We start from the raw sequence: 25,020 nt of genomic DNA, 5'->3' as shown, positions 1-25,020 counted from the left end.
TCAACGTATAGTAAATATTATGTATATAATAAAAAATCTAGATAACATTTGAGGTTATCTAGATAAAAATTATTGCAAATAAAAATTAACGATGTTTAACATTTCTTAGTAAAATATAGATTTTACGTATATTTATTTTATGTCAACTGTATGTTCATGTGAATTTTTAGGGAGAGCATGTAAGTTTGTTACAAAAGATAAAAAAGAATTTTGTCATATGAAAATGACTCATTGGCTCTTGCTTTAATTAATATTTTTATTTCTTTTAAGAGTGTAAAATAAAAATACTAGCTAAATATTTTAAAATCAAGAACATATAATTTTTTTTGTAATTTTTAATTTTATTAAATAAAACTTACTAAAAATAAAATAAAGGTTAAAATATGTAGATTAAACTTAAAATTATTTACATACTAAAAAGTGTTGAAAACCCAAGTATGGTAAAAAAATTAGGCGCTCACAATTATTATTTATTTTTATTTTCTCTCTCTTGTTTTCTTATTATCAATTTTCTTGAATTCTTTTTTCTTCTCCAATATATCTTTTGATGAGAGGAGTATATCTAGTTCAAATCCATAAACCTAAAATAACAATAATAGCAAAGAAAAATTAATCAAAAAATAAATCCAGTTGCAAATCACGAAAAAAACTTCTTGATAATTGTAAACTCAATTAAAAAGCATTAGCCCTAAAATAACTATAACACCAAAATAATTAACATAAAAATAACATAAATTGAAGATTAAATTGTAGAACAAAAAATTCCTATATGTTGTTTTGTTATCTAGATTTCATGACTTCCTTTTATTTTCCTTCTTTAAACCCAATAACTTTTTGTTGGTAACAGTAAATACAGTTGAAACCCCATATCCTTAAAATAACAGTAACGCCAAAAAGAAATTAATTGATAATAGTAATCCCAATTGCAAATTATTATAGAATTTGGAAAACCTAAACTTTCTTAAAAAATCCATCCCTCAACTAATCTGATCCTAGAAATTTGTTTAGGATATGAAATTATCTTTCTTCAGTTTAATTTTCAGAGTTGTCGTGCAAGGGGTAATAATAGGAAAAACTAATTGTCAGGAGATAATAGAAAACATCCAATAGTGGATATTCCAATATTAATTTAATGCATAAAATTAACTTTTTTTTACAAGTACATACATCTAAAATTTGGTTATGCGCATAAGTAGTTCGAATATGTAAATACAAGGGAGAATTACGCATTCCTCTTATGTAGTTTCTACTTGTAAGTTGTAACATCTTACTGATGTCGCACAAATCCTCCTTGTTTTCATATCTTTAATTTATATTCCTACATAAATAATGATGAAAAACAAAAATATAGCCTACAAGATATGTAAGAAAACTATATCAATTCTATGTTAAGATATTTTTTGAATAAAATTTTAGCAATCCGTTGTTTGTATTTTTCATTTTATGTATCTTTTTAAGTGTCTGAAAATTATTCAAAAGAGTTGAATAGAGGATGATAGAATACGTATCATGATCCAATAAAATGTGAAGTTAGCTTTGCTATACAGGAATAAAATGAAAGCATGAAATGCGGATTTGTATACTTGTGGATTAAACCATAGTTTTATTAACTAAAATTTGAAAGTCCAGGGAGATTTACTGCATGATGAAATCTAGAAGATGTGTATTAATTTTCACCATTAAAAACTTGACACGGGTTGTACACCTTCTTGAGAAACCAATTGTTTCAGTCGACGAATCAACATCTCGAAATCATGCTGGCCCTTCAACAAGCTAAGTCGAACATAACGATTTTTTGCAAAGAATTTGCTGCCTGGTCGACCTATGATTTTTGCTACTCTGAATACTTGTGTGCAGTTTTTATCTTCTTTTCTCTTACACTTCACCCATGCATAACCTGCCATCAACGCCACAATGATGAACACCCAAAACACGCACACACACAGTGGCATACATAAGATAGTTTTGTATATTGTCATACTGCTTGTAAACATATATAGGTCTGGTTTGAAACTCTAAATGGTTTTAAGGAATTCACTCAAATCTAGATTCTTGTAATTATGATTCAAATGAAGAAAAAGTAAGCCTATTTATTTCGGGCTTTAAAACCAGTAGTTCTAGCGACCGACTCGGTTTTCTCAAATTGGACTTCGCATTGTTCACAAAATTCCAGGTCTTCTTTTTCATCTTCGATTACTCGATAATTTCCACAAACACAAATTCCGGACCAAAAATTCTTTCACAAAATAATTCATCTTTTTTCCGGTTTGTTAGTTTTGTAATGAAAAAGTTTTCTTGAGTTAAAAAAGTTACCTGGAGATGGTTCTCTGGTTCTGTCAAGAAATGTGCAATACTGAGTTGGAATGCTTTGGAGTCTAAAACGTTTAGATAAAGAGAAGACATGACTCATTTTTTCCCAACGATCCCTCATGATTTCATGTCCAAAATTGAAGATTTGCTTGCCATTTCCTTGAGCAACAACTTTCAAAAGAGTTAAGGCTCTCAATTGGGTATCTTTTGAGAACCCCATTTCAGCCAGAACAATATAGTCCATCATTCTTTTATACACATTCACGTCCTTCACAATAGCCCACCTACATTTTTAAATAGCAACGAGAGCGAAAAAAAAAGAGATTAAAAGTACGGCTCAGAAGAAAGCTAAGGAATTAAAACATCACGATATGGCTTTTTTTCTTTGGTTTTTGAATTTCTTGTATCACTAATCAATTGTATTCTACAGACCAGCGGCAGATGTACCATTACAGATACAGGTTCAATTTAACCCATGATTTTCGACCCGAAGTATAAATATGTGTAAAAGTTTACTGAAATTGAGACATGAACTCATAACTGTAAATATATAATTGATTTAATGCTAAAAACATTAAAATTTAGTACTCACTGAGTTTAAATTTTTGGTCCGCTTATGCTACATGCTCAAGGTTCGCACAAGATCACATTTTGACCAAAAACTTTTGACATAGTTGCATGTGGATTATATGTCCAAACTTTTGTTGCCTCTATTAACAAAAAAAAGTAATTTAGATTAAATATTGAATATATTAATATTACCCAAATCTGCTTCCAGCATGACCAGTGAGCTTAGATATGGAGAAAAGCATGAGATCTTTGTCAGCAGGAGCTGGAATTGCTGTATAATGAGGCCAATAATAGGCATGATCATAAATTGTCTTCACGTTGGGGCCTTTTAAAACTGGACTTCTCAAATTCCCATCTGGATTATTTGGTGAAGTCACAAACTCAATCACAACTCCAGCAAAATCAGATTTGTTTCTTAAAATGGACGAATCTCCTTCAAATTCATAATGCAGTGTTTGAAAGAACTCTGTTTGAAGCTTATAGGGCTGAGAAAATTAATTAATTCAGATCAGTTTCAAGTGCACTCAAGAAATAATTTTGTTTCTAAAGTGTATTGGGAAAACAAAAGGATACCCTCGAGAACAATTATTTCAAGAATTTGACCATGTTCTAACAGTTAAATTATTATTTTTTACTTTCAGATCACTTAATAGGTAACTATTAAATATCCATCTATAAAAATTGCATATTATTAACCGTGAGAATAAGTAATATACTATAACTAGTTAAACTGTATAATAATGTAAATAAAAATGGGTGAAAATCATACTTCTTCTCCAACTTTATCCAAATTAAATTATCTTATATAATAGAAAGATAATTACATAGAAGAGGGATTAAAAATATCAATGGATAAATAGACATCTTAGGATGTACGAAAAATGCCTATTGTTTAAAATGGGAGTGGAGTTCTGATTTTTTAAGTAAAGTTAGAGGGGACAAAATAATTTTCATCCAAATAAAAATAAATATATTATCGACTATATTAAAGTTACGTAATATCTGGTTCAACGGGTTAAGTTGCGTGGAAGGGACAAATAATGTTCATCCAAATAAAAATACTTATACTATCGAATATACTAAAGCTACATAATATCTGGTACAATAGGCTTAGTCATAGGATAGTGTAAAATAATATTTACATTATCATCATGTATAATCCTTCTATTCTATCGGCGTAATTTTTTATCTGTTTATTCGTAAAAGAATGATATCTTGATATATTTGGAGATAATGTAATTTTAAACATTCTATTTTACTTTTATTCGCATGCTTTTATAGCCATTGAAATCTCGTGACATGTTTAAGATCCCAAATTTTTTTAAAAAAAAATTATTTTATTCTATGAGCAGTCAAGCACCACCACATAATTGAAAACTGATAGGAGGGAGTAACATATTTCAAACTAGATTATTAGGACTTTGAGATTGTGTAGATGTGAATCATAGAGGAGAACGAACCCGATAATAAGGGATTTTTGCAACCACTTTTGCAGGGAAAGAAGAGGAAGGCTTCTCCATGGAAAGAGCATGGACTGCAGCATTTAAGAGCTGAGTAGAGCCAACACCAAAAACAATGTATCTTCCATCTGTGATAGCATTCTTTGCAATTGCATGTATCTTTCTTATGCTTTTCTCAAGCTCCTTTGATATGTGAGACTGATTAGGAAAGGAATAGCTCATTCTATGCCAACCTGCTACCACTACTGCACTGCTAGCTGCATTTTGTATCCAAAAAGGTTCCAAGAATAGGGATCCCCACTGTACTAAACAACAACACATTAGCAACTTCCTATTAGATTTGGTACAAATATGACCTCCGTCCACCTATTGAGCCAAAAATGTCCTCACCGTTATCTTTCTGGCTCACTTATGCCCTACGACTTATGGTCAATGCCAAATAAAAAAGTTTACGTAAATTACACGTGACAACTTTTTATTAGTCCAACTATGGTGATGGTAGAGTTGAAAAGATGAAAAAGTTAATTTTTTTAATAATCACTGAGTTTGGTTATTTTTTTTTTGGTGGGTCTGTTTTTGGAGTTGGAAAAAAAAGGGTTAAGGGGGGTTTATTTAATTGGAGTCATAGCTCAAAATTGGACCAATAAAAATTTATCCTTCAAAACTGACAAAATTTACTTTTTTCCAATCAACCCTGTATTATCGGGTCAAAGGTTCATTGAATTCCATTTACTAACACGACAAGAGAGAACAAAAACAAACGACACAAAGTCTAAAAAATCAAATAAAAAATTTAAAACCTATGGTCTTAAGCATGTCATAAATAAAACTCGTGGTATTAAACATATTATAATATTTATATGACTATAAAAGTTTATCATTAAGAATAAAATAATAAGATTGAGTTTAATTATTTTTAGAATTAAGAAACATGCCATTTTTTTTAAACAGACTAAAACGGAAATGCTGCCACTTAAACTAGAATGAAAGGAGCCTATGATTTTAATTGATCGCAAGCAATGAGTTCAGTTGAACTATATACAAACTCGCTCTAGATTTATCTCAGGGTTGTGGAGGGGGAGAATGCTACCTTTCAACATTAACAGGACAATTTGGGAAGAATAGAGAGCAATCAGGGCCTCCATAACAAGAATAGCATTCACAAATAGGCTTTCCATCTACAACAATGCTATCAATATATACTCTTCCATTTCCTGAGCATGAAATTGAAGCCACTGCTTCTGCTTCTTCTGCTGCTCTTTGGCTCCAACTCAACTTCTCCTTCTCATAATACATGTTTTTGAAAAAGAATATATTCACAAATATTGAGACCAAGAGACACATAACATAGCTAAACCTCTGAATATCCTTTGCCATTATCTTTATTCTCTCTTCTTTCTTTCTTTGAGAATTAAGTTCATGACATATTGCAGCTAATTACAGTTTATTAGGTATGCTGTCGTGATCTCTAGTTCTGTTTTTTAAATTCAACTTGGTTGACTTGAAAAAAATAAATCAATAATTGACCAATTAAAATCGAAGTTTAGCGTCATTTCAATTTTAAAACCAAATTGAATATAAAATATATATTCAAATGCTACCAAACCAGGCCTTGTGTTTTCGACATGGTAAGCATAATGAGATTATGTAAAGGCGTGGAGCATTTAAAATCTATACAAGTGAACAAAACAAGAAATAATTGTTGAAGTTTTTCTAAGGGTGGATGCGGATTAAGACTAATAAAAAACTTCTAATTGTAGTTAACAATTGTGGAATAAGAAAATTTAATTGATAGTGTTCTCATTCTGTAATTCGACCTAAATATTGAATACTTTACATATGGAATAGTAATTTAGTTTCCGTGCCTTAATATTGAATAAATTCATAAAACACCCTAAATTGTACCCATTTTGCTAATTTCATACTTAAATTCTAAGGTGTTCACATTACCTCCTCAACTATACTTTTTCTCATTTAACATCTGTCACGACCCAATTTCCCTATTTAGGATGTCGTGATGACATCTAGTCTCTAAGACTAGGTAAGCCTAAAAATTTGTGGAATAAATGAATAATAAACTGAACTCCAATCTCAACACATGATATATAAATATAAAACTACAAATCCATAATTGCATTTCCCAAAATCCGGTATAAATAAGTCACAAGTTTCTAAGACAAAATACTAAGTGTCTCTATACATTAAAGTTTGAAGAGAATAAGGGAAAACAACATAATAAGGATACAAGGGGACTCCAAGGTCTGTGGACGTTGGCAGATATACCTTGAAGTCTCCACGTACGGTCCATCTCACTCGTATATGGTCTGGTAGGGAGAACCTCGATCTGCACAAAAATATGTGCAGAAGTGTAGTATGAATACACCACAACGGTACCCAGTAAGTGCCAAGCCTAACCTCGGTAGAGTTGTGACGAGGTCAAGTCATGACCCTACTGGTTTAAAAGAAAAGTAAGGCAGAAGATATAATAATATTTGAAATGACTGAAAATATAAACAACGAGAAACTTCAGATAATAACAGCTCAGCAATTAGAGGTAAACAACATGAGCGCCCCCAAAATTTAAAAGAAGACTACATATGCTAAGGCAACTCAGTTAAGAAATTTAAAAGAAGACAATTCAGCAAGAACCGAAATTTCCACAATTAGCCCGTGTACGCAATCGTCAGCTCGCGTACACGGCGCTCACATATCACAAATTATTACAACAGTATCAAATCCTAAGGGGATTTCTCCCACACAAAATTAGACAAGTCACTTGCCTCAAATCTCGCTCAATCAATCAGTAAGAATGCCTTTCCCTCGACTTTTCAACTCTAAATGGCCCAAATCTAGACAAAAGCAATTACATCTCATGAATAAAACAACAAGAAACTAATTTAAATAAAAAATTTACTACTTTAGCAAAGAATCAAAAATCGTCCCAAAAAGTCGACCCTGGCCTACGGCTCGGAATCAGATAAAAGTCACAAGGTACGAATACTCATTCAATATCGAGTTCACCCATACCAAAAGTACCAAAATCAGACACCAAGTTGCCACTCAAACCTCCAAATTAAACTCTCCAAATCCCTAGCCTCAAACTCCCAAATTTCACCTTAAACACACACACAATCAAGGTGAGAATCAATGGGGAAACAAGGTTATTGATCAAAAATAAGTACAAGAGACTTACCTCAAGAAATCTCTCAAAAATGCTCTCAAAAATCGCCAAACCCGTGCTCAAAATGTCCAATAATGATAAAAATCCCGAACACTTGAATTAATAGAGTCTGCCCAGTGTTTTTGCTTATGCGGATCACTTGACCGCATTTGCGATCCCGCTTTTGCGGAAAAAGTTCCGCTTCTGCGATTTTGCCCAGGTTGCCTTACCTTCGCTTCTGCGATCTCCTATCCGCTTCTGCGATCTCCTATCTGCTTCTGCGGACACGCTTCTGCGGCTTCAGCATACATGTGACCTCATTGTCTGCATCTGTAGTCTCGCAGATGCGGAATTTTCCTCGGATCTGTGACTTCTGCCCATATTGCTCTTACTGCTTCTTCGATCACTCTTCCACATAATTGACTCCGCTTGTGCGGCCTTCACGCCACACCTGCGACCACATGCCATTTGTGAGCACATGATTTTTGCCCGACTAAAATATTCCTACAAAAATTCACGAATAGAGAGTTTCTTAATTGTTTTAGGTTTTACAGAATTTGTAGGGATTTTTGGTTAATTGTTGCTTGCATTTATTTGCATATTTAACATTTTTAAATCATGAAAAAATACCAAAATGTCTAAAGTATTTCATGCATAACATTTTAGGTCTTAATTGCACTTAGGATTTAATTACATAAGTTAATTGCATCATTAAACAGAAAATCACAAAATATGGGTCATTTTTGAATTTTTAGCTTTTGATTGCAAATTAAGTAATTTTTCCTTCATTAGTCTAAATTAATTAATTATGGTAAAATAGCTAACTAGGTTTATTTCTACAAATTAGATTAATTTAAGACTTAATTTAGGTTTAATTAATCAATTAGAATTCAAAATCAAGAAAAAGAAAAGAGAAGGAAATTCGGTTTGGGTTTAAATCTGGGCCAAAACAATTTGGCCCAAACAACTACCTGAATTCCGCCAGGCCCAACCCCTCACCCGGTCCAGTCTCACAACTAAGTGCGACTGACGTCGTTTTGGACGGATCGATCTCGACCATTCAATCCCTCTCCATCCAACGGGTGAAGTCCACTCTCACCCCCATATAAAAGGGCCATTATAACGCCCCCCCCCCCCCCAGAACCCTAAACCTAAATGCAGAGCTAAGCGGCGCCCACCTCTTTTTCTCTTCCTCCGTCGACCAAACTCGCTTGAACTCAAGCGAGTTCACCCTCCCTCCAACTCACGCACGTGGTTCCTTCACCCTCCCTCCTCCACGTCACCCGTCCCGTAACGACCTCTGACAGAAAAGATTCTTCTCTCCCTTAGGCTTCACGCGCTTTTTGTATTGAGAACAATCTCGGATGAATGGTAGTCGTAGGATCTGAGAGATTCAAGATCCTAGACCTCCATTTGTCCGATTTGGTTCACAAGAAAGAGAATTGGATTCTCGCGGATTTTTCGGACGGAAAGAGGGATTTTAGGGCACAACTTGAAGAAAATAGGTATAAAAATTTCTGGTTTGGGTATATATAGGGAGGTTAAGGGATTTCTTGGGGGTCTCTTTTTTTGGGGAACAAAAATTTTTCAGAGAGAAAAAATCGGAAAAAAAAGCTAGGGTTTTAAAAACGTTCTTTTCCTTCTTAGTGGTGGATCTTCTTTTTGATTATTTTGTTTAGTTTCAGAACAAAAAAAAAAATACAAAAAAAAAATGTTCAGTCTTCTTCTTTTCCATTTTATTTCAATTACTGTCTAAAAATTCGAAAAAAAAATTCCGTCCCTTCTTTTCCAATTTAGATTTTGAGTTGAAGACTGGAGTTCGATTGGGAAGTTGTTGAATTCGCTGCTGCTCAAGAAGGTTTTTGCTGAAGTCCTTGTTCGGACATCATTTTCTTCATTGTAGTTCTGCTTATCATTTAAGAGGTCACATTTCGAATTCTATCCTTCTTTTCTGCAGATTCTGTGTCATGAATGTTGGCGTTATTTGCTTATTTTCTCTTATTTCTATATCTTGACGTATATAATGATGTCTTGAATGTTTTTGAACTTTAAATGAATGGGTTTATTTTCAACAGTCATGCCGTAGATTTGGATTTCTCTTATCGACATGTTTCTGTTGTTCGTTCTGAACTAGCATATTATAATGGTTTATTACTGTAAAATGACTTGATTCTTTATATGAATGTTCATCCCTCTTCCTGTTATATTTCCTCACCAAAGTTTGCGTCATTTTTATTTTGATTCTATTTGCTTGGATATGATTGAGTCCAGTCTCTGAGTTATCTCGGATCTTGAGTAATACCACGTCGAATATGTTTCATGTTTAGCTCATTATTTTTTGGCTGTCGTATGGTGAGTCGTATGATTATCTCTCTTAAGTGGCTAAATTTCTCTATAGAGAACAGACCCCCCCTCCATTCATATACCCAGATTTTTCTGATTTGGATCCTGGATATGTCATTTGGCCTATTGATTTCTGAGTTTACTTGACTTGTTTTGTTAGAATTACATGAGTTTATGTTGAATTCAGTTGGTGATTCTGTCATTTTTCCTTGTATATGCTTGTAATGCGAAGTTAGCCTCAAGTAGTGAGAAAACTGCGATTCTAACACTTTGGACAGCAAACTAATTTGGCAAATGTCTTAGATTAGATACTGCTGTAATTCATGTTATCTAAGGCCATAATACAATAGATGTAATCTCTTTGGCTATGTGTTTTGACAGAATTGAAATATTATGCATTGGGTTTAGCTTTTGTTTGTACTGACTTTCATGCATTTCGAGATTTTCCTTCTCCATGTGTGGCTTAATTAACCTTTGGTTTGAAAGGAAATGGACATGAGAGAGCCATTCCTAGGCCCCGGATGGATTTTGGCCATTTCTAAAAGGCTATCACGTCTTAGGCTGCATTTCTAAGCCCGATTTTGTTTGTGTTTGAAAAAGTTGGAGGCCGATTGATCTTATTAACCCACGATAATGTTATCTTGAGAAGAATTCTCATTGAAATAGATAAGAAAGCAACCCACTCATTAGGTTAATTCAATCGAAGAAAGATTCTTAAGTCTTCAGTATTCTGACAGCCCACGTATGTCAGCTTCCAAATTTACCCTGGTTGGTGTACTTTATCTCCAAATAACCCTATAGTTATACACTTTCACATGAAAATCGCAAATTTTAGGAAAAGTTGAATAACTCACGAACACGCGCTAGTTGCTTTAGGCGTGATTAATAAATCATCGTGACTATGGGTACGGTTCCCGTGACATAGTCATGATACACAATTTCCCAATTCGAGTGTGCATTTCACGTGACTCGACCATAACTTCGAATAACAATAATAAAAATAAACATGTCATAAATCGCGGGTGCATTTCATGTAGCGCGGTTTGCGACGTGTGCCAAAACGACAAGTGTACGACATCGTGACTTGTTTCAGAAATACTTTCATAAATAATTAAAAGCGGTTAAAAAGTTAAAGATGCACAATAGGTTTCAGATATGTAATAAATCAGATAATTGGACCAATTATTAATAGTTGAGCGACCGTGCTAAAACCACGGAACTCGAGAGTGCCTCAAACCTTCTCCCGGGTTAACAGAATTCCTTACCCGGTCTTCTGTGTTCGCGGACCGTAAAAATAGAGTCAATTTTCTCGATTTGGGATAAAAACAAAGCCGGTGACTTGGGACACCATAAATTATTCCAAGTGGTGACTCTGAATTAATAAATACTCCTATTTCGATTAATGTCACTTTAATTGAAAAAACTCCCTTATCCCACCCCGTTCAGGAAAAAGGAGGTGTGACAGCTCTGGCGACTCTGCTGGGGACCGAACCCAGAATCTCTGGTACAGGGTTCAGAATTCGAGCTTAGATGACTGTTATACTTGGCTTTTACTTATTATCTGATTTTTTACGTGTTTGAGCCTAATGTGCTAAATGCCTATTTTTACTGCTTTGATATTGTTTGGACTGTATATAAACTGTCACGAAACCATTCTCCTCTCTGAGTCTTCTAAATCTTCTGGGAAGTGCACGCTGGCGTGACTTCTTTTCTGTTAGTGTCATATCCTAATTTAGAACGAGGATCGGATCAGTTACAAAGCCGGATGGCCTTTTGGTTACCGGTACGTTGCCCCCCCCCGGCTCGAGCTCGAGTTGTCCGCTCGGGTAACAGGTCTAGAACCATACACCCAGGGTTTTAAGCCTAGAATAACATAGAATCATGCCGGATCCCTAGTAGGTACGTTTGTTTGCATCACGTGCATTTGACTTTGGAGACTCAACACAGGGGTTGGGTCTGTCTAGGACAGGTGTACCCAAATTAAAAGACCATCCTGATGCGTTTTACGTGCTACTTGTGTATTCATTTGTTTCGGCTTGCATGTTGACTGGTTGCTAGAATATGGAAAGAAAATAAAAAAGAGAGAGGAAAAAGAGAAAAAAAAGAAGAGAAAAACCAAGAGTGAGGTAAGATAGAAAAATACCTGGTTTTGATAATTCTGGTATTCAAAAATCCCGTTACTCTGTCGAAATTTCAAAAACAAAGAGAGAATCATTCCAAAACAAATCATATTTTCCTGTGCATCAAAATGACTGAACTACGCGGGTCTGATTCTCACCGGATGTGAGATACGTAGGCAAACCTCATCGGTTCCGGCCCCCAATTTTCAAAAAATCTAAAATATTTTCCTTTATTTTCTTGTTTAGAAAGTCTTTCTTTGAGACCCCATTTTAAAAAAAAAATCCAAAAGTATTTCCTTTAATTCCTTCTTTTAGGAGTTTTGTTTTTTTTAGAAAATCCCAAACAAATAAAAGATTAAAAAATAATTTTAAACCAAAATAAATATATATTTTATTTGTAGGAGTCTTTCATTAGAAAAAGAAAACAAATAAAATTAAAATCCAAAAATATTTTCATTCTTCTTTCGAAAATTGAAAAGAAAATTCAAGATTCTCTAGAAGTGTTTCTTTCATAAATTCAAAATAAAAGTCCATAAATCCAAAAATATTTCCCTTTTCCTTTTTTTAGAAGTTTTTCTTTCGAAATTCCGGAAAAAAAAAAATATAAAATCAAAATTCAAAAAAAAAAATATTTTCTTTTTTCTTTAGAAATCTTGCTTTTTCAAAAATTAAAAAAAAAAAGAATAATCAAATTCCAAAAATATTTTCTTTCTTTTTACAAGTCTTTATTTTTTTAAAAAAAAATTGACCACTTCGCAAACACAACCCTAAAATCTTCTCCTCCGAAGTGTTGAAAGGCCGTATTTGCAAAAGTGGCCATGATTTGTTTTCGGTTATATTTTTCAAAAAAATTATAATGATAGTAATCTTTCATAGTCAGTTTTGTACAAAATTTTAATCTAGTCACCCTAATTTAAAATATGCAGAATGAGCACCGTTCAGAACTTACCTGTGAAGGTTATGGATCAGATTCCACTGGCACTCCACATGTGGTGGGAGGATTTGGGTAAACAAGGACGAGACATGGTCAACCAATACCTAGGGGCGCTCACAGAAAATTCAACCTAGAAGGGACCTGATAGAGGCATTAGTGGCATTCTGGGACCCCGCTCATAATGTTTTACACTTCTCAGATTTTGAGCTTACGCCCACTTTGGAAGAAATGGCGGGTTATACTGGGAGCACGGAAGGACTGAGACACAAGTACCTGGTATCTCCAAGGACTGTTACTCCCCACAAGTTTCTGGACTTACTAAAGATAAGTAGACAAATCAAGACGGGAAGTCTAGCACGGGGAATTTCCACTTTTCATTTTCTATATCAGCGATACGGGCATCTAGAGGGATTCGAAGACCCTGAAAATGGACTCTGCAGTAAAGGAAACCGATCAAAATGGGAGACCCATAGATGTTTTGCCTTCATGGTGGCATTTTTAGGACTTTTGGTGTTTCCAAGGGAGGACGGGCACATTGATTTACGGATAGCCGGGGTTGTCCACGTTCTGACTACTCAGGCCAAGAGTACTCTCGCACCCATGATCGTATCAGATATATTCCGAGCCCTCACGTTCTATAAGGCCGGAGCCAGTTTTTTCGAGGGATGCAACCTGTTGTTGCAAATGTGGATGATCGAACACCTCTGTCATCGTCCTCGATACATGAACTATGGGTCTACGGGAAAAAACTGCATTGAAGAGTTTAGTGCATGAGTAACAGGATTCGAGATGCCGAAAGGGGTCAAAGATTGGATTACCCGCCTTCAATCTACGACCGCAGATCAGGTAGAATGGACATTGGGTTGGCTTCCCGTTGATGAGATTGTTTATATGCCCGCCACTGGTCCCTACTTCTTGCTAATGGGTCTCCGAAGCATCCAACCCTATGCTCCGTACCGGGTTTTGAGACAGCTTGGAAGATGCCAGACAGTTCCTAGAGATGAAGATCTTAGCACTTATGTGGTCGAAATCCGTCCTGATGCCCAATTTCCCGAAGAAGCGGTTCGCCAAATTTGGAGCGAATGCCAGTATTTGGGGGCAAACACCCGAGTACGTGATTTGTCTAAAGGTGAGGTCTTACCTAGTTATATTGCCTGGTATGGAAAGAGAGTCGCGACGAGTGGTGAACCCGAACGACCAACTAAAAGACCTCATATCCAAGAATTTGTTGAAGCATCGCAGGAGCAGTGGGCTTGGTTAGCCAAAGAAAGGGAGTACCGGACCACCATAAGCAAGCTAGAAGAACAAATCAAAAAAATCAAATTTGATAGTAGTTTGCAGGCAGCTGAAGATGAAGGGGAAAAGAAGAGGTTGGCCAAGGAAAATGAATCCCTTCGAGCCCAAATCCAGAGAATGAAAATAGCCGCCGAGACACCAGCAAGAAGTGAGAGAGATGAGAAAATTATAACCAACCTGAGGCGGAAAGTGCATGATTACGGTTTTGACTTGACAAAGGCCGAAAGAGACTTGTTAAATACTCAAGCAAAGTTGGCCAAAGGTGCGGAGGAACAAGCTAGATTAGTCCACCAGTTGAAGCAGAAATATGACAAAGAAGCAGCAGTTTTACAGAAAAGGATGGTTACCCTTGAGAATGAAATGGTCAAGCAAACAAAGGATTTCAAGTCAGAAAGAGAGCATTGCTACGCATTGATTTATCAATTACAAGAAAGCATGCAGCAGTTACAAGACCAAAACAACGCAGATGCACAAGTGTTGGAGGCTCGGGCCCAGCAGATTGGACGTTTGCTTCAAGAAAAGGGTGTCATCAGAATGAGGATTAAAGAGATAGCTGATTATGTTGTAATGAAATGCCATGAATGTGAAGACATGACCAAGTCTATGTTTTTTGCTTCTGTAATGACATTCGTCCGACAAGTGATGTTTGACCTAGACCGCCTTCAAGAAGATATTGCTCGCAAGCCTTTGCGGAGACCGGCTGATGTCCCGCAAGCCTCCGGAGTACCAGTGGAGGCTCTTATGTATTTTTGATTTCCTTTAGTAGTCTGTATTTTACTTTCTCTGAGTCTTGTTCGTCTTTGTCAAGGTTGTCTATTACTTTATTTTGAGTCTGTAGATTTTCCTTTTGCAGTCATCGCTACTTTAGTCCTTGTAATAGAAAATCCAAAAAGATGTCTTTTATTAATGAAATAATTTATTTCGTATCTATTTATCTGAACTACGTAATGATCTGATTCATGCGGCGTCATGATACGTAGGCAATCCCCATAGGATTCGATCATATTCTTAAAAGAAGAGAGGGAAAAAGAAGAGAGAGGAAGAAAGAAAAGAGGGGCCAAACTAAAAAAAATGGGGAAAGAATAAGAATTAAAAGAGCGAAACACAGCAGGAGGTGAGAGGGAAAAGTCAGGATTTGGAAAATTTGGAAAAGTCGGGATGAAACATACGAGCCGTCGCAAAGCATCTAGGAACGTTAACTGCTCAGGTGCATTGCATACCCAAATGTGCGATTAACTATCTGTAAATTGCTTTTAAAACTGACCAAGTTTTTGTGTGCGCATAGACAGGTTTTGTTTTAGGTGGTTAGTTTGTTGGCATCCTGGCAAGTCACCCTTATAACACCAGATCAAAGTGCAAGGCAGTCATGACTAGCAAAGAATTGGACACGGGTGTTGTCGACCCGCCGAGGGAGATTGTAGAATCGGAGTCTGAATTGAAAGAGGAGGTCTACAGGTTGAAGCATCAAATGGCAGAATGTATCAAGCCTGGGTCAGGGGGCATCCTCCACCTTCATTCCTCGCTAACTACCCAGAAAATCCCGCTTTCATCCCACCACTGTCACAAGCCCAAGATCCCATTACCATTGATCTTTCCCCTCAGCACGCACCAGGCTTTACCCCTTATCGCCACTACCCTGGCACCTCGTCCCAAACCTTTCACGCTCCACCAGCCAAAACAACTGCATACCCTGCTCCGACATCCGCTCCTGTTTTCGTAGCCCCTCCGCGAGCTACCCTTCACAGATCTTCTAGTGAACCCGCGTTCCAAGCTCCAGATACCCAATATTATGTTCCAGAACCAACTTTCAAAGTCGCGGATCCTTATTCCCATGCCCCTCGCTTTGAACCTCTTGTCGAAACTGAGAAACCATACCGGAATATGGAGCAGGACGAGATGTTCAGGAAAGTGAAGAGCCTAGAGTAATCTTTGAAGAACATGCAAGGGATAGGAAGCCAAGTAAGTGTGGCTTACAAGGATTTATGCCTATTTCCGGATGTTCAACTGCCCGCTGGGTTCAAGATGCCCAAGTTTGACCCGTACGATGGACATGGAGATCCCGTGGCCCATTTGAGAGGCTTCTGCAGCAATATGAGAGGCGCCGGTGGGAAAGATGAATTATTAATGGCATATTTCAGTCAGAGTCTGAGTGGGGCAGCTTTAGAATGGTACACCCGCCAAGACACTAGCAGGTGGTACACATGGGATGACTTGGCTCAGGCCTTTGCTCGGCACTTTCAGTACAATATAGACATTGTCCCGGATCGCCTATCTTTGACCAAGGTAGAGAAGAGGCCCAATGAAAGCTTTAGGGAATATGGTTTCAGATGGAGAGAACAAGCTGCACGAGTCTACCCTCCAATGGAGGAAGATGAGATGGTCGAGTACTTTCTTCAAGCCCTAGAGCCCACTTACTTTGGCCATTTGATCTCAGCCATAGGTAAGTCCTTCAACGATGTGGTAAAGATGGGAGGAATGGTGGAAGAGGGACTCAAGTCAAGCAAGATCATGAGCTACTCTGCCATAAAAGCGACCACACAGGCAATTCAAAGTGGCACCGGAAGCCTGTTAGGCAAAAAGAAGAAAGAATATGTCGCTATGTTTGTCTCTGGATCATGGCGTGGCCCAAGGGGTCCGCCTCACCAGTACACCCAACCTCAAGCCTACACCCAAGCTCCATATAATCCATCTCAGCACTATCTCCCGCCACAAGACCCTCGATATTCTGTCGAGCTACCCCAATACCATGTTCACCACGCACAGTCATATGCTCAACCCCCTCCTTACCTGCAATGGCGTGCTCCAACTCCACAAAATCTTTATACACCCCCACAACCATACCAAAACCCTACTGGTCCAAGTTTTCGACCGAAGCCAGATTACAGAAAAGAGAGGCAACAACGAAAAGAAACCTTCACCCTTCTTGGAGAGTCCTATACCAGTTTGTTTCAGAGGTTGGGGCAGTTGGACGTTTTGAGGCCGATTGAGCCCAAGATACCAAATCCGCCTCCAAGGAACCTTGACTATTCCCTCAGATGCGCATATTGTTCTGATGCCCCGGGGCATGACACAGAGAAGTGCTGGCATTTGAAGAGGGCGATCCAAGAGCTCATTGATACAAATCAAATTGTGGTCCAGAGCCCGGAGGCGCCAAACATCAACCAAAATCCGTTGCCGACCCATGTAGAGACACATATGATCGAGATAGTTCATAAAGATGGGGAGCCCAAAAACTTTTCCAAGTCTGTCATGATGATCCGGGCTAGCGAAAGTAATCCAATCAAAGCTCTAGATTCTGCAAAAGCAATGTCCTTGGCGATTAAAGGGGTGTCGGAAAAGCCAAGCGCGCTCAACGTGAAGCCTTCTGTATTGGTTGTGAAAGGGCCTCCGGTTGATGTTGAAGCGAACCAGGAGAGGCAAAAGGTGGTCGTGCTAGGGGCCCCGGGCAAGCCTGTCATAATCGTGGAAGGGGCTCGTGTTACCCCCGTTATTATTAAGCCAGTGACCCAGTTGCCAATGGTTGACACAAAGGCCGTCCCGTGGAATTACAAACAGGTGATAGTAACGTACAAAGGGAAAGAAGTAGAGGAAGAAGTCAATGGAACCGGAGGGCTGACTCGTTTCGGGATATGTTTTACCCCAGAAGAACTGAGGAAAACCAAGCCATCCAAGGACGGCCACATCCCAGTAAAAAAGCCGGTCACCGAAGAAGAGGCTGAGGAATTCCTGAAAAAGATGAAAATGCAAGACTATTCCATTGTAGAACAGTTGAGGAAAACACCAGCTCAGATCTCTCTTCTGTCTTTGCTGATACATTCAGATGAACACCGCAAAGCCCTGATGAAGATTTTGAACGAGGCCCATGTTCCTGATAAGATCACGGTGAACCACTTGGAAAAGATTGCTAACAAGATTTTCGAAGCGAACAGGATCTCTTTCTCAGATGATGAACTCCCTATAGAGGGTACAGAACACAATCGAGCTCTTTATCTCACAGTGAAGTGCGAGGATTTTGCTGTCTCAAGGGTACTGGTGGATAACGGTTCTAGTGTGAATATTTGCCCTCTGTCCACTTTGCAAAAGTTGAAGATTGGCACCGAAAGGATCCACATTAATAATATATGCGTTCGAGGCTTCGATGGAGGAGGGAAAGATTCTGTCGGTGATATAATGCTAAATTTGTCAATAGGGCCGGTTGAGTTCACTATGGAGTTCCAAGTGCTAGATGTGGCTGCCTCTTATAACTTGTTGTTGGGCAGGCCCTGGATCCATGCTGCCAAGGCAATCCCGTCTTCTCTGCATCAAATGGTAAAGTTCGAATGGGACAGACAGGAAATAGTTGTGTACGGTGATGAGAACTTATCTGCTTACAATGACACAATCGTTCCATTTATTGAAGTTGAAGATGATAAAGGGCCTTGGGTTTACCAAATGTTTGAAACAGTGTCTGTCGGGAAAATTCCCGAAGGAGAATGCATCCTAAGTCCGAAGATACCATCCGCGTCTGTCATGGTAGCAAATGAAATGTTGAAGAATGGTTTTCTGCCGGGCAAAGGTCTGGGTTCATCTCTGCAGGGTATTGTGCATCCGGTGTGTCCACGTGAAAGTTTTGGTATATTTGGTTTGGGATTCACACTCACAGGAAAGGACGTGAAAAAGGCTAAAAGTTTGAAAGGAAAGGCATGGTCACTTCCTAAGCCTGTTCCACATATCTCCAAGTCTTTTGTCAAGCCAGGGATCGCAAAACGCCCAATATCAGCGGTCCCAAAACCTGTGGTCGACTTTGATGAAGAGTTGATCAAGAGGTTCCAGAGTTTGTTTGATGAGGTTAATATGGTAGAAATCGGGGAAGGTTCTAGTAATGCAGATGTGCAGCTCGTTGGGCCAAATGTGAAGCTTAGCAATTGGAAAGCTACTCCTCTCCCCGCCCGGAAGGAGTTTTGGTAGTTTGCTTTGTTTTCCTTTCTGCTATCTGGGTTATTCCAGGGTTGTAATCCAGATTTTTTATTTTTTGCTTGTTTTGATGTACAAACCCTCCTATCCTTTTATTTTCAATGAAATACAATTTCCCGTTTTCCATTAATCCTGATAGCGTTTCATTTTTGTTTTTGCTTTTCTTTCTGTACAGTTCCTTTTATGCTGGTTTCAATGACATGACATGCATGAGGAATTTTCAGCCAAATCTTAAAAGCCAATCTAATTCTGAAATAACGATCCAAGAAGTAGAGGGTGATGATGAAACAGAATACGATGAAGAGGCGGCATTTGAGGAAGTCAGTAGAGAACTAAAACACTTCGAAGAAAAACCCAAGCCTAATTTGAATGAAACCGAAGCAATCAATTTAGGGGATCAAAATAATGTCAGAGAAACCAAGATAAGTGTGCATCTGGAACCGCAAATCAAGGAAGAAATAATCAAAACACTATTTGCATACAAAGATGTCTTTGCATGGTCGTATGACGACATGCCGGGCTTGAGTACTGATTTGGTAGCTCATAAATTGCCAACCGACCCTACATTCCCTCCTGTCAAGCAAAAGTTAAGAAAGTTCAAGACTGATATGAGTGTGAAGATTAAAGAAGAAATCACAAAGCAACTGGAGGCAAAGGTCATTCGGGTCACTCAGTATCCCACTTGGTTAGCTAATGTGGTACCAGTACCAAAGAAGGATGGTAAGACGAGGGTGTGTGTTGATTATCGTGATCTCAACAAGGCAAGTCCAAAGGATAACTTTCCATTGCCGAATATCCACATTCTGATTGATAATTGTTCCAAGCACGAGATCGGGTCTTTCGTGGATTGTTATGCGGAATATCATCAGATCCTGATGGACGAGGAAGACGCAGAAAAGACAGCATTCATCACGCCATGGGGTTGCTACCGAGTAATGCCATTCGGTTTAAAGAATGCTGGGGCAACTTACATGAGGGCAATGACTACTATATTTCATGACATGATACACAAGGAAATTGAGGTTTATGTAGATGATGTGATCATAAAGTCAAAGAAGCAGTCCGACCATGTTGGGGATTTGAGAAAGTTTTTCCAAAGGCTCCGCAGGTACAACCTCAAGCTCAATCCGGCGAAATGTGCATTTGGTGTCCCGTCGGGGAAATTGTTGGGATTCATAATCAGTCGACGCGTCATCGAGTTGGATCCGTCAAAGATTAAGGCCATCCAAGAACTACCACCACCAAAGAATAAAACTGAGGTGATGAGCCTGCTCGGGAGGTTAAACTACATCAGCAGGTTTATTGCTCAACTCACGACAACTTGTGAGCCCATCTTTAAGTTACTAAAGAAGAATGCTGTGGTTAAGTGGACCGATGAGTGTCAGGAAGCATTTGATAAGATCAAGAATTACCTGCTGAACCCCCCTGTGTTGGTCCCGCCAGAACCTGGGAGACCTTTAATCCTCTATTTGACAGTCACGGATAATTCTTTTGGTTGTGTGTTGGGTCAACACGGCATCACGGGCAAGAAAGAGCAAGCCATTTATTACCTCAGCAAGGAGTTCACTCCTTATGAGGTTAAGTATACTCTTCTTGAAAGGACATGTTGCGCCCTGACTTGGGTGGTGCAAAAGTTGAAGCATTATCTGTCATCCTACACTACTTACCTCATTTCTCTCATGGATCCTCTAAGTTATATCTTTCAGAAGCCTATGCCCACAGGGAGGTTGGCAAAGTGGCAGATTTTACTCACAGAATTTGACATCATCTATGTGACTCGAACCGCGATGAAAGCCCAAGCCCTAGCTGATCACTTGGCCGAAAATCCGGTGGATGAAGCATATGAGCCATTGAAGACTTATTTTCCTGATGAGGAAGCGATGTATGTTGACGAGGCTGATCATGATGAAAAGCCAGGTTGGAAACTTTTCTTTGATGGAGTCGCCAATATGAAAGGTGTCGGAATAGGGGCTGTACTCATTTCTGAAACAAGGCATCACTATCCCGTAACAGCTCGACTTCGATTTTATTGCACTAACAACATGGCTGAATACGAGGCATGCATCCTGGGTTTGAGGTTAGCTATAGACATGGGAGTTCAAGAAATATTGGTTTTGGGAAACTCAGATTTGTTGGTTCACCAGATTCAGGGAGAATGGGAGACCCGTGATTTGAAGCTCATACCGTATCGACAATGTCTGCATGATCTTTGTCAACGATTCAGGTCGGTAGAATTCAGGCATATTCCCAGGATTCATAATGAGATTGCCGACGCCTTGGCCACTCTAGCATCAATGTTACACCATCCGGATGAAATTTATGTCGACCCTCTGCATATCCAAATCCGTGATCAGCATGCCTATTGCAATGTGGTCGAGGAGGAACTCGATGGCGAGCTTTGGTTCCACGACGTTGCGGAATACATCAAATCAGGGGTATATCCGGCACATGCCACAGGCGATCAAAAGAGAACCATTCGACGTCTGGCTAGCGGATTTTTCTTAAGTGGGGGAATATTGTATAAGAGAACTCCAGATCTAGGTTTACTAAGGTGTATAAATGCTAAACAAGCCTCGACTATCATGGCTGAAGTGCATTCCGGGGTTTGCGGGCCACATATGAGTGGGTATGTCTTGACGAAGAAGATTCTTCGAGCAGGTTATTATTGGCTCACCATGGAACGTGATTGCATCAGCTTTGTTCGCAAATGTCATCAATGCCAGGTGCACGGTGATTTGATTCATTCCCCGCCATCTGAGCTACATACAATGTCGGCGCCTTGGCCCTTTGTTGCTTGGGGCATGGATGTCATTGGACCGATTGAGCCGGCAGCGTCAAACGGGCATAGGTTTATTCTGGTGGCCATTGATTACTTTACCAAGTGGGTCGAAGCTGTAACTTTCAAGTCCGTGACCAAAAAGGCAGTGGTAGATTTTGTTCATTCAAACATCATTTGCCGGTTCGGAATCCCCAAGATAATCATCACAGATAATGCTGCTAACCTCAACAGTCATTTGATGAAAGAGGTATGCCAACAGTTCAAGATTATGCATCGAAACTCCACTCCATATCGTCCTAAGGCAAACGGAGTTGTTGAGGCTGCTAACAAGAACATAAAGAAGATACTTCGTAAAATGGTGTAAGGTTCGAGGCAATGGCATGAAAAGTTACCGTTTGCTTTGCTAGGTTATCGCACTACTGTCCGCACTTCAATAGGTGCAACCCCCTATTTGCTGGTATATGGAACCGAGGCAGTGATACCTGCGGAAGTTGAGATTCCATCCCTGCGGGTCATTATTGAAACTGAAATTGATAATGATGAGTGGGTCAAAACCCGGCTAGAGCAATTGAGTTTGATTGATGAAAAAAGATTGGCAGCAGTATGCCATGGTCAACTGTATCAGAGAAGAATGGCAAGAGCATACAACAAGAAGGTGCGTCCCCGAAAATTTGAGGTGGGTCAGCTGGTATTGAAACGCATCCTCCCATATCAGGCTGAAGCTAAAGGCAAGTTCGCCCCAAACTGGAAGGGGCCGTTCATTGTGACAAAGGTGTTGCCCAATGGTGCTTTATATTTAACAGACATAGAAGGTAAATGTGTGGATGTGGCTATCAATTCTGATGCAGTCAAGAGATATTATGTATGATTTCTTTGCTTATCTTCAATCGCATTTTGTACTAGACACGTTCAAAGTTGGAATGACGAAGGCATTTTATTCTGCTATCCCAAACACTTTTAGCATTTGTTACCCCTTTTTTAGCCTTATTTATTTTCTTTCATACCCCTCTTTTGGAATCAGAAGCAGTGTTAGAAATATAAAAGAATAAAAAAAGAGAAAAGAACAAAAAAAGAAGAAGAAAAAAAAAAGGAAAAGAGAAAAGCAAAGAAAGAAAAAGAAAAGAAAGGAGAAAAAGAAAAGCAAAGTAACAAAAACAAAACTCTTATTTTGGAACTACGTTAGACTTGATTCCTTTTAAGGATACGTAGGCAGCCTTACTCTGAGGTTCAGTCCCATCAAATAAAATTCAAAATTTCCCAGATTCAAAAAAGAACTGGGGCAGAAGTTTTAGTTTTGCAATAGGTCTGATTCCAAAAGTTGTAATTTTGAACCCTTTTATCTTAAGTCATGTTGAGCCTTATACCACCTTTTCCTTCTAACCCTTTCCAAAAGCCTATACTACGGTCCAAAGAAAGACCTTCCGATCAATCTTTGAGGATGCCAAGTCAAGTGAGATAAAGGTATGATTTCCATCATGGGTAACACTTTGTTCATTGGGTACAAGGAAAATAAATAAAATAAGAGAGTCTTATTGGTGAAAACCCTCACGGGCACCATAAGGCGATGGTGAGCTGAGGAAAAATTTAAAATGAGAGAGTCTTATTGGTGAAAACCCTCACGGACACCGTAAGGCGGCGGTGATTTGAGAGATGAACAAATGAGAGAGGCTTGTCGGTGAAAACCCTTCGGGGCACTACAAGTCGAAAGAGGTTGGTGACTTTACAGAAAAGTTGGATCGTTGAAAGCCCGTTTTTTTGAAGTATGAAGACATGACATAAACAGAAATGTGATTAGTTGGATGGATTAGGCTGATCAATCTGAGATGCATGTCATGATCATTAGAGCCAGCTGATTCATTCAGATAAGTCTCTTTTCCATTTTTCCTCAAATAGTCATCTCAGTTTTTCTTTTTTATTCCTAATTCTCGAAGTCACTTCGCTTCGTTTCTTTTGGGTCTATTTTTCTAAGTCTCTGTCAAATTAGTCTTTTGTTAAGCAAGCAAGAAAGGATTTCAAAGCTCATTACCAGCTTTTTATTTGCACCAAGCGAAATTCGGCCAGGCACATCACAAGGGACATGATTTAGAATGAGCAAGGCGGTGATAACTGAAGTTCATACGGTCAAGTGATTCGCGAATTTATAGGAAATGCAAAGGTTCAACAGTTGTTAGAATGAAAGTGCCATACGACGAGTTGAGTGTAAGGGATTCAAGTCATTCAGAGGTTTTGTGTTCAAGGTCTGATTGAAAGGTCAAACAATTCTTTGTAGCCCGAAGCAGCTAATCAGAATGAAGCGGGATAGTGACAGAAGCAGACACCTTCAGCAAGGATGCCACAAACTAACCGCCACAGTTTCAAACTGACAAAATTTTCTTTGTTTCAAGCAGGGGAAAAAAATCTTGTTTGCTTTGCCAAGAATACTCCATGAGAAAGCATGTTCCAGATAAGTTCAGTTTTAAGTTTCCGGGACCCTCCTGGATAATGGGAGTTAATTTCAACTTTTCAGGACCCTCCTGGATAATGGGATTTAATTTCAAATTTTCAGGACTCTCCTGGATAATGGGATCTAGTTTTAAGTTTTCAGGACCCTCCTGGATAATGGGATGCAACTAACAATCAATGAATGTTCCTGGTACAAACTGGGGCAAAAACTTTTCTCTGTTTTGTCTGTGTTGTCATGATTGCAGGCACCCACCTGAAAAACAAGGGAATTCATTTCGGTTTTAAGTCAGCACAGGCGCCCACCTGGAGAATGAGGGAATTTATTTCAGTTTTAAGACATCAGGCGCCCACCTGGAGAATGAGGGAATTTATTTCAGTTTTAAGTAATCAGGCGCCCACCTGGAAAACGAGGGAATTTATTTCGGTTTTAAGTCATCAGGCGCCCACCTGGAGAATGAGGGAAATTATTTCGAGTTTTTAAGTCATCAGGCGCCCACCTGGAGAATGAGGGAATTTATTTCAAGTTTTTAAGTCATCAGGCGCCCACCTGGAGAATGAGGGAATTTATTTTAAGTTTTTAAGTCATCAGGCGCCCACCTGGAGAATGAGGGAATTTATTTCAAGTTTTTAAGTCATCAGGCGCCCACCTGGAG

General features: G+C 38.6%; 2 protein-coding genes and 1 pseudogene across 2 annotated transcripts; 2 read left to right on the top strand and 1 right to left on the bottom strand.

Moving 5' to 3' along the window:
* Window positions 1-1,561: 1,561 nt before the first annotated feature.
* Window positions 1,562-5,748, bottom strand: LOC104105627 (tryptophan aminotransferase-related protein 4-like; annotated as a pseudogene).
* A 7,938-nt stretch (window positions 5,749-13,686) lies between these two features.
* LOC138903212 (uncharacterized) lies at window positions 13,687-14,946 on the top strand. The gene has a single exon (XM_070191143.1). It carries the CDS (start codon window positions 13,687-13,689, stop codon window positions 14,944-14,946), a length of 1,260 nt encoding a protein of 419 aa, XP_070047244.1.
* Window positions 14,947-16,131: 1,185 nt separating this feature from the next.
* LOC138903211 (uncharacterized) lies at window positions 16,132-24,652 on the top strand. The gene is made up of 9 exons (XM_070191142.1): window positions 16,132-16,361; window positions 16,824-17,616; window positions 17,749-17,952; window positions 18,040-19,136; window positions 19,322-19,572; window positions 20,016-20,091; window positions 20,255-21,223; window positions 21,371-21,994; window positions 24,613-24,652. Exons 1-9 carry the CDS (start codon window positions 16,132-16,134, stop codon window positions 24,650-24,652), a joined length of 4,284 nt encoding a protein of 1,427 aa, XP_070047243.1.
* The last annotated feature ends 368 nt before the right edge of the window (window positions 24,653-25,020 follow it).

The sequence above is a fragment of the Nicotiana tomentosiformis genome, chromosome 12, assembly GCF_000390325.3.
Source record: "Nicotiana tomentosiformis chromosome 12, ASM39032v3, whole genome shotgun sequence".
NCBI lineage: Eukaryota > Viridiplantae > Streptophyta > Magnoliopsida > Solanales > Solanaceae > Nicotiana > Nicotiana tomentosiformis.
Note: the sequence above shows the minus strand (reverse complement) of the source record. Positions and strands in the feature narration are given on the sequence as shown.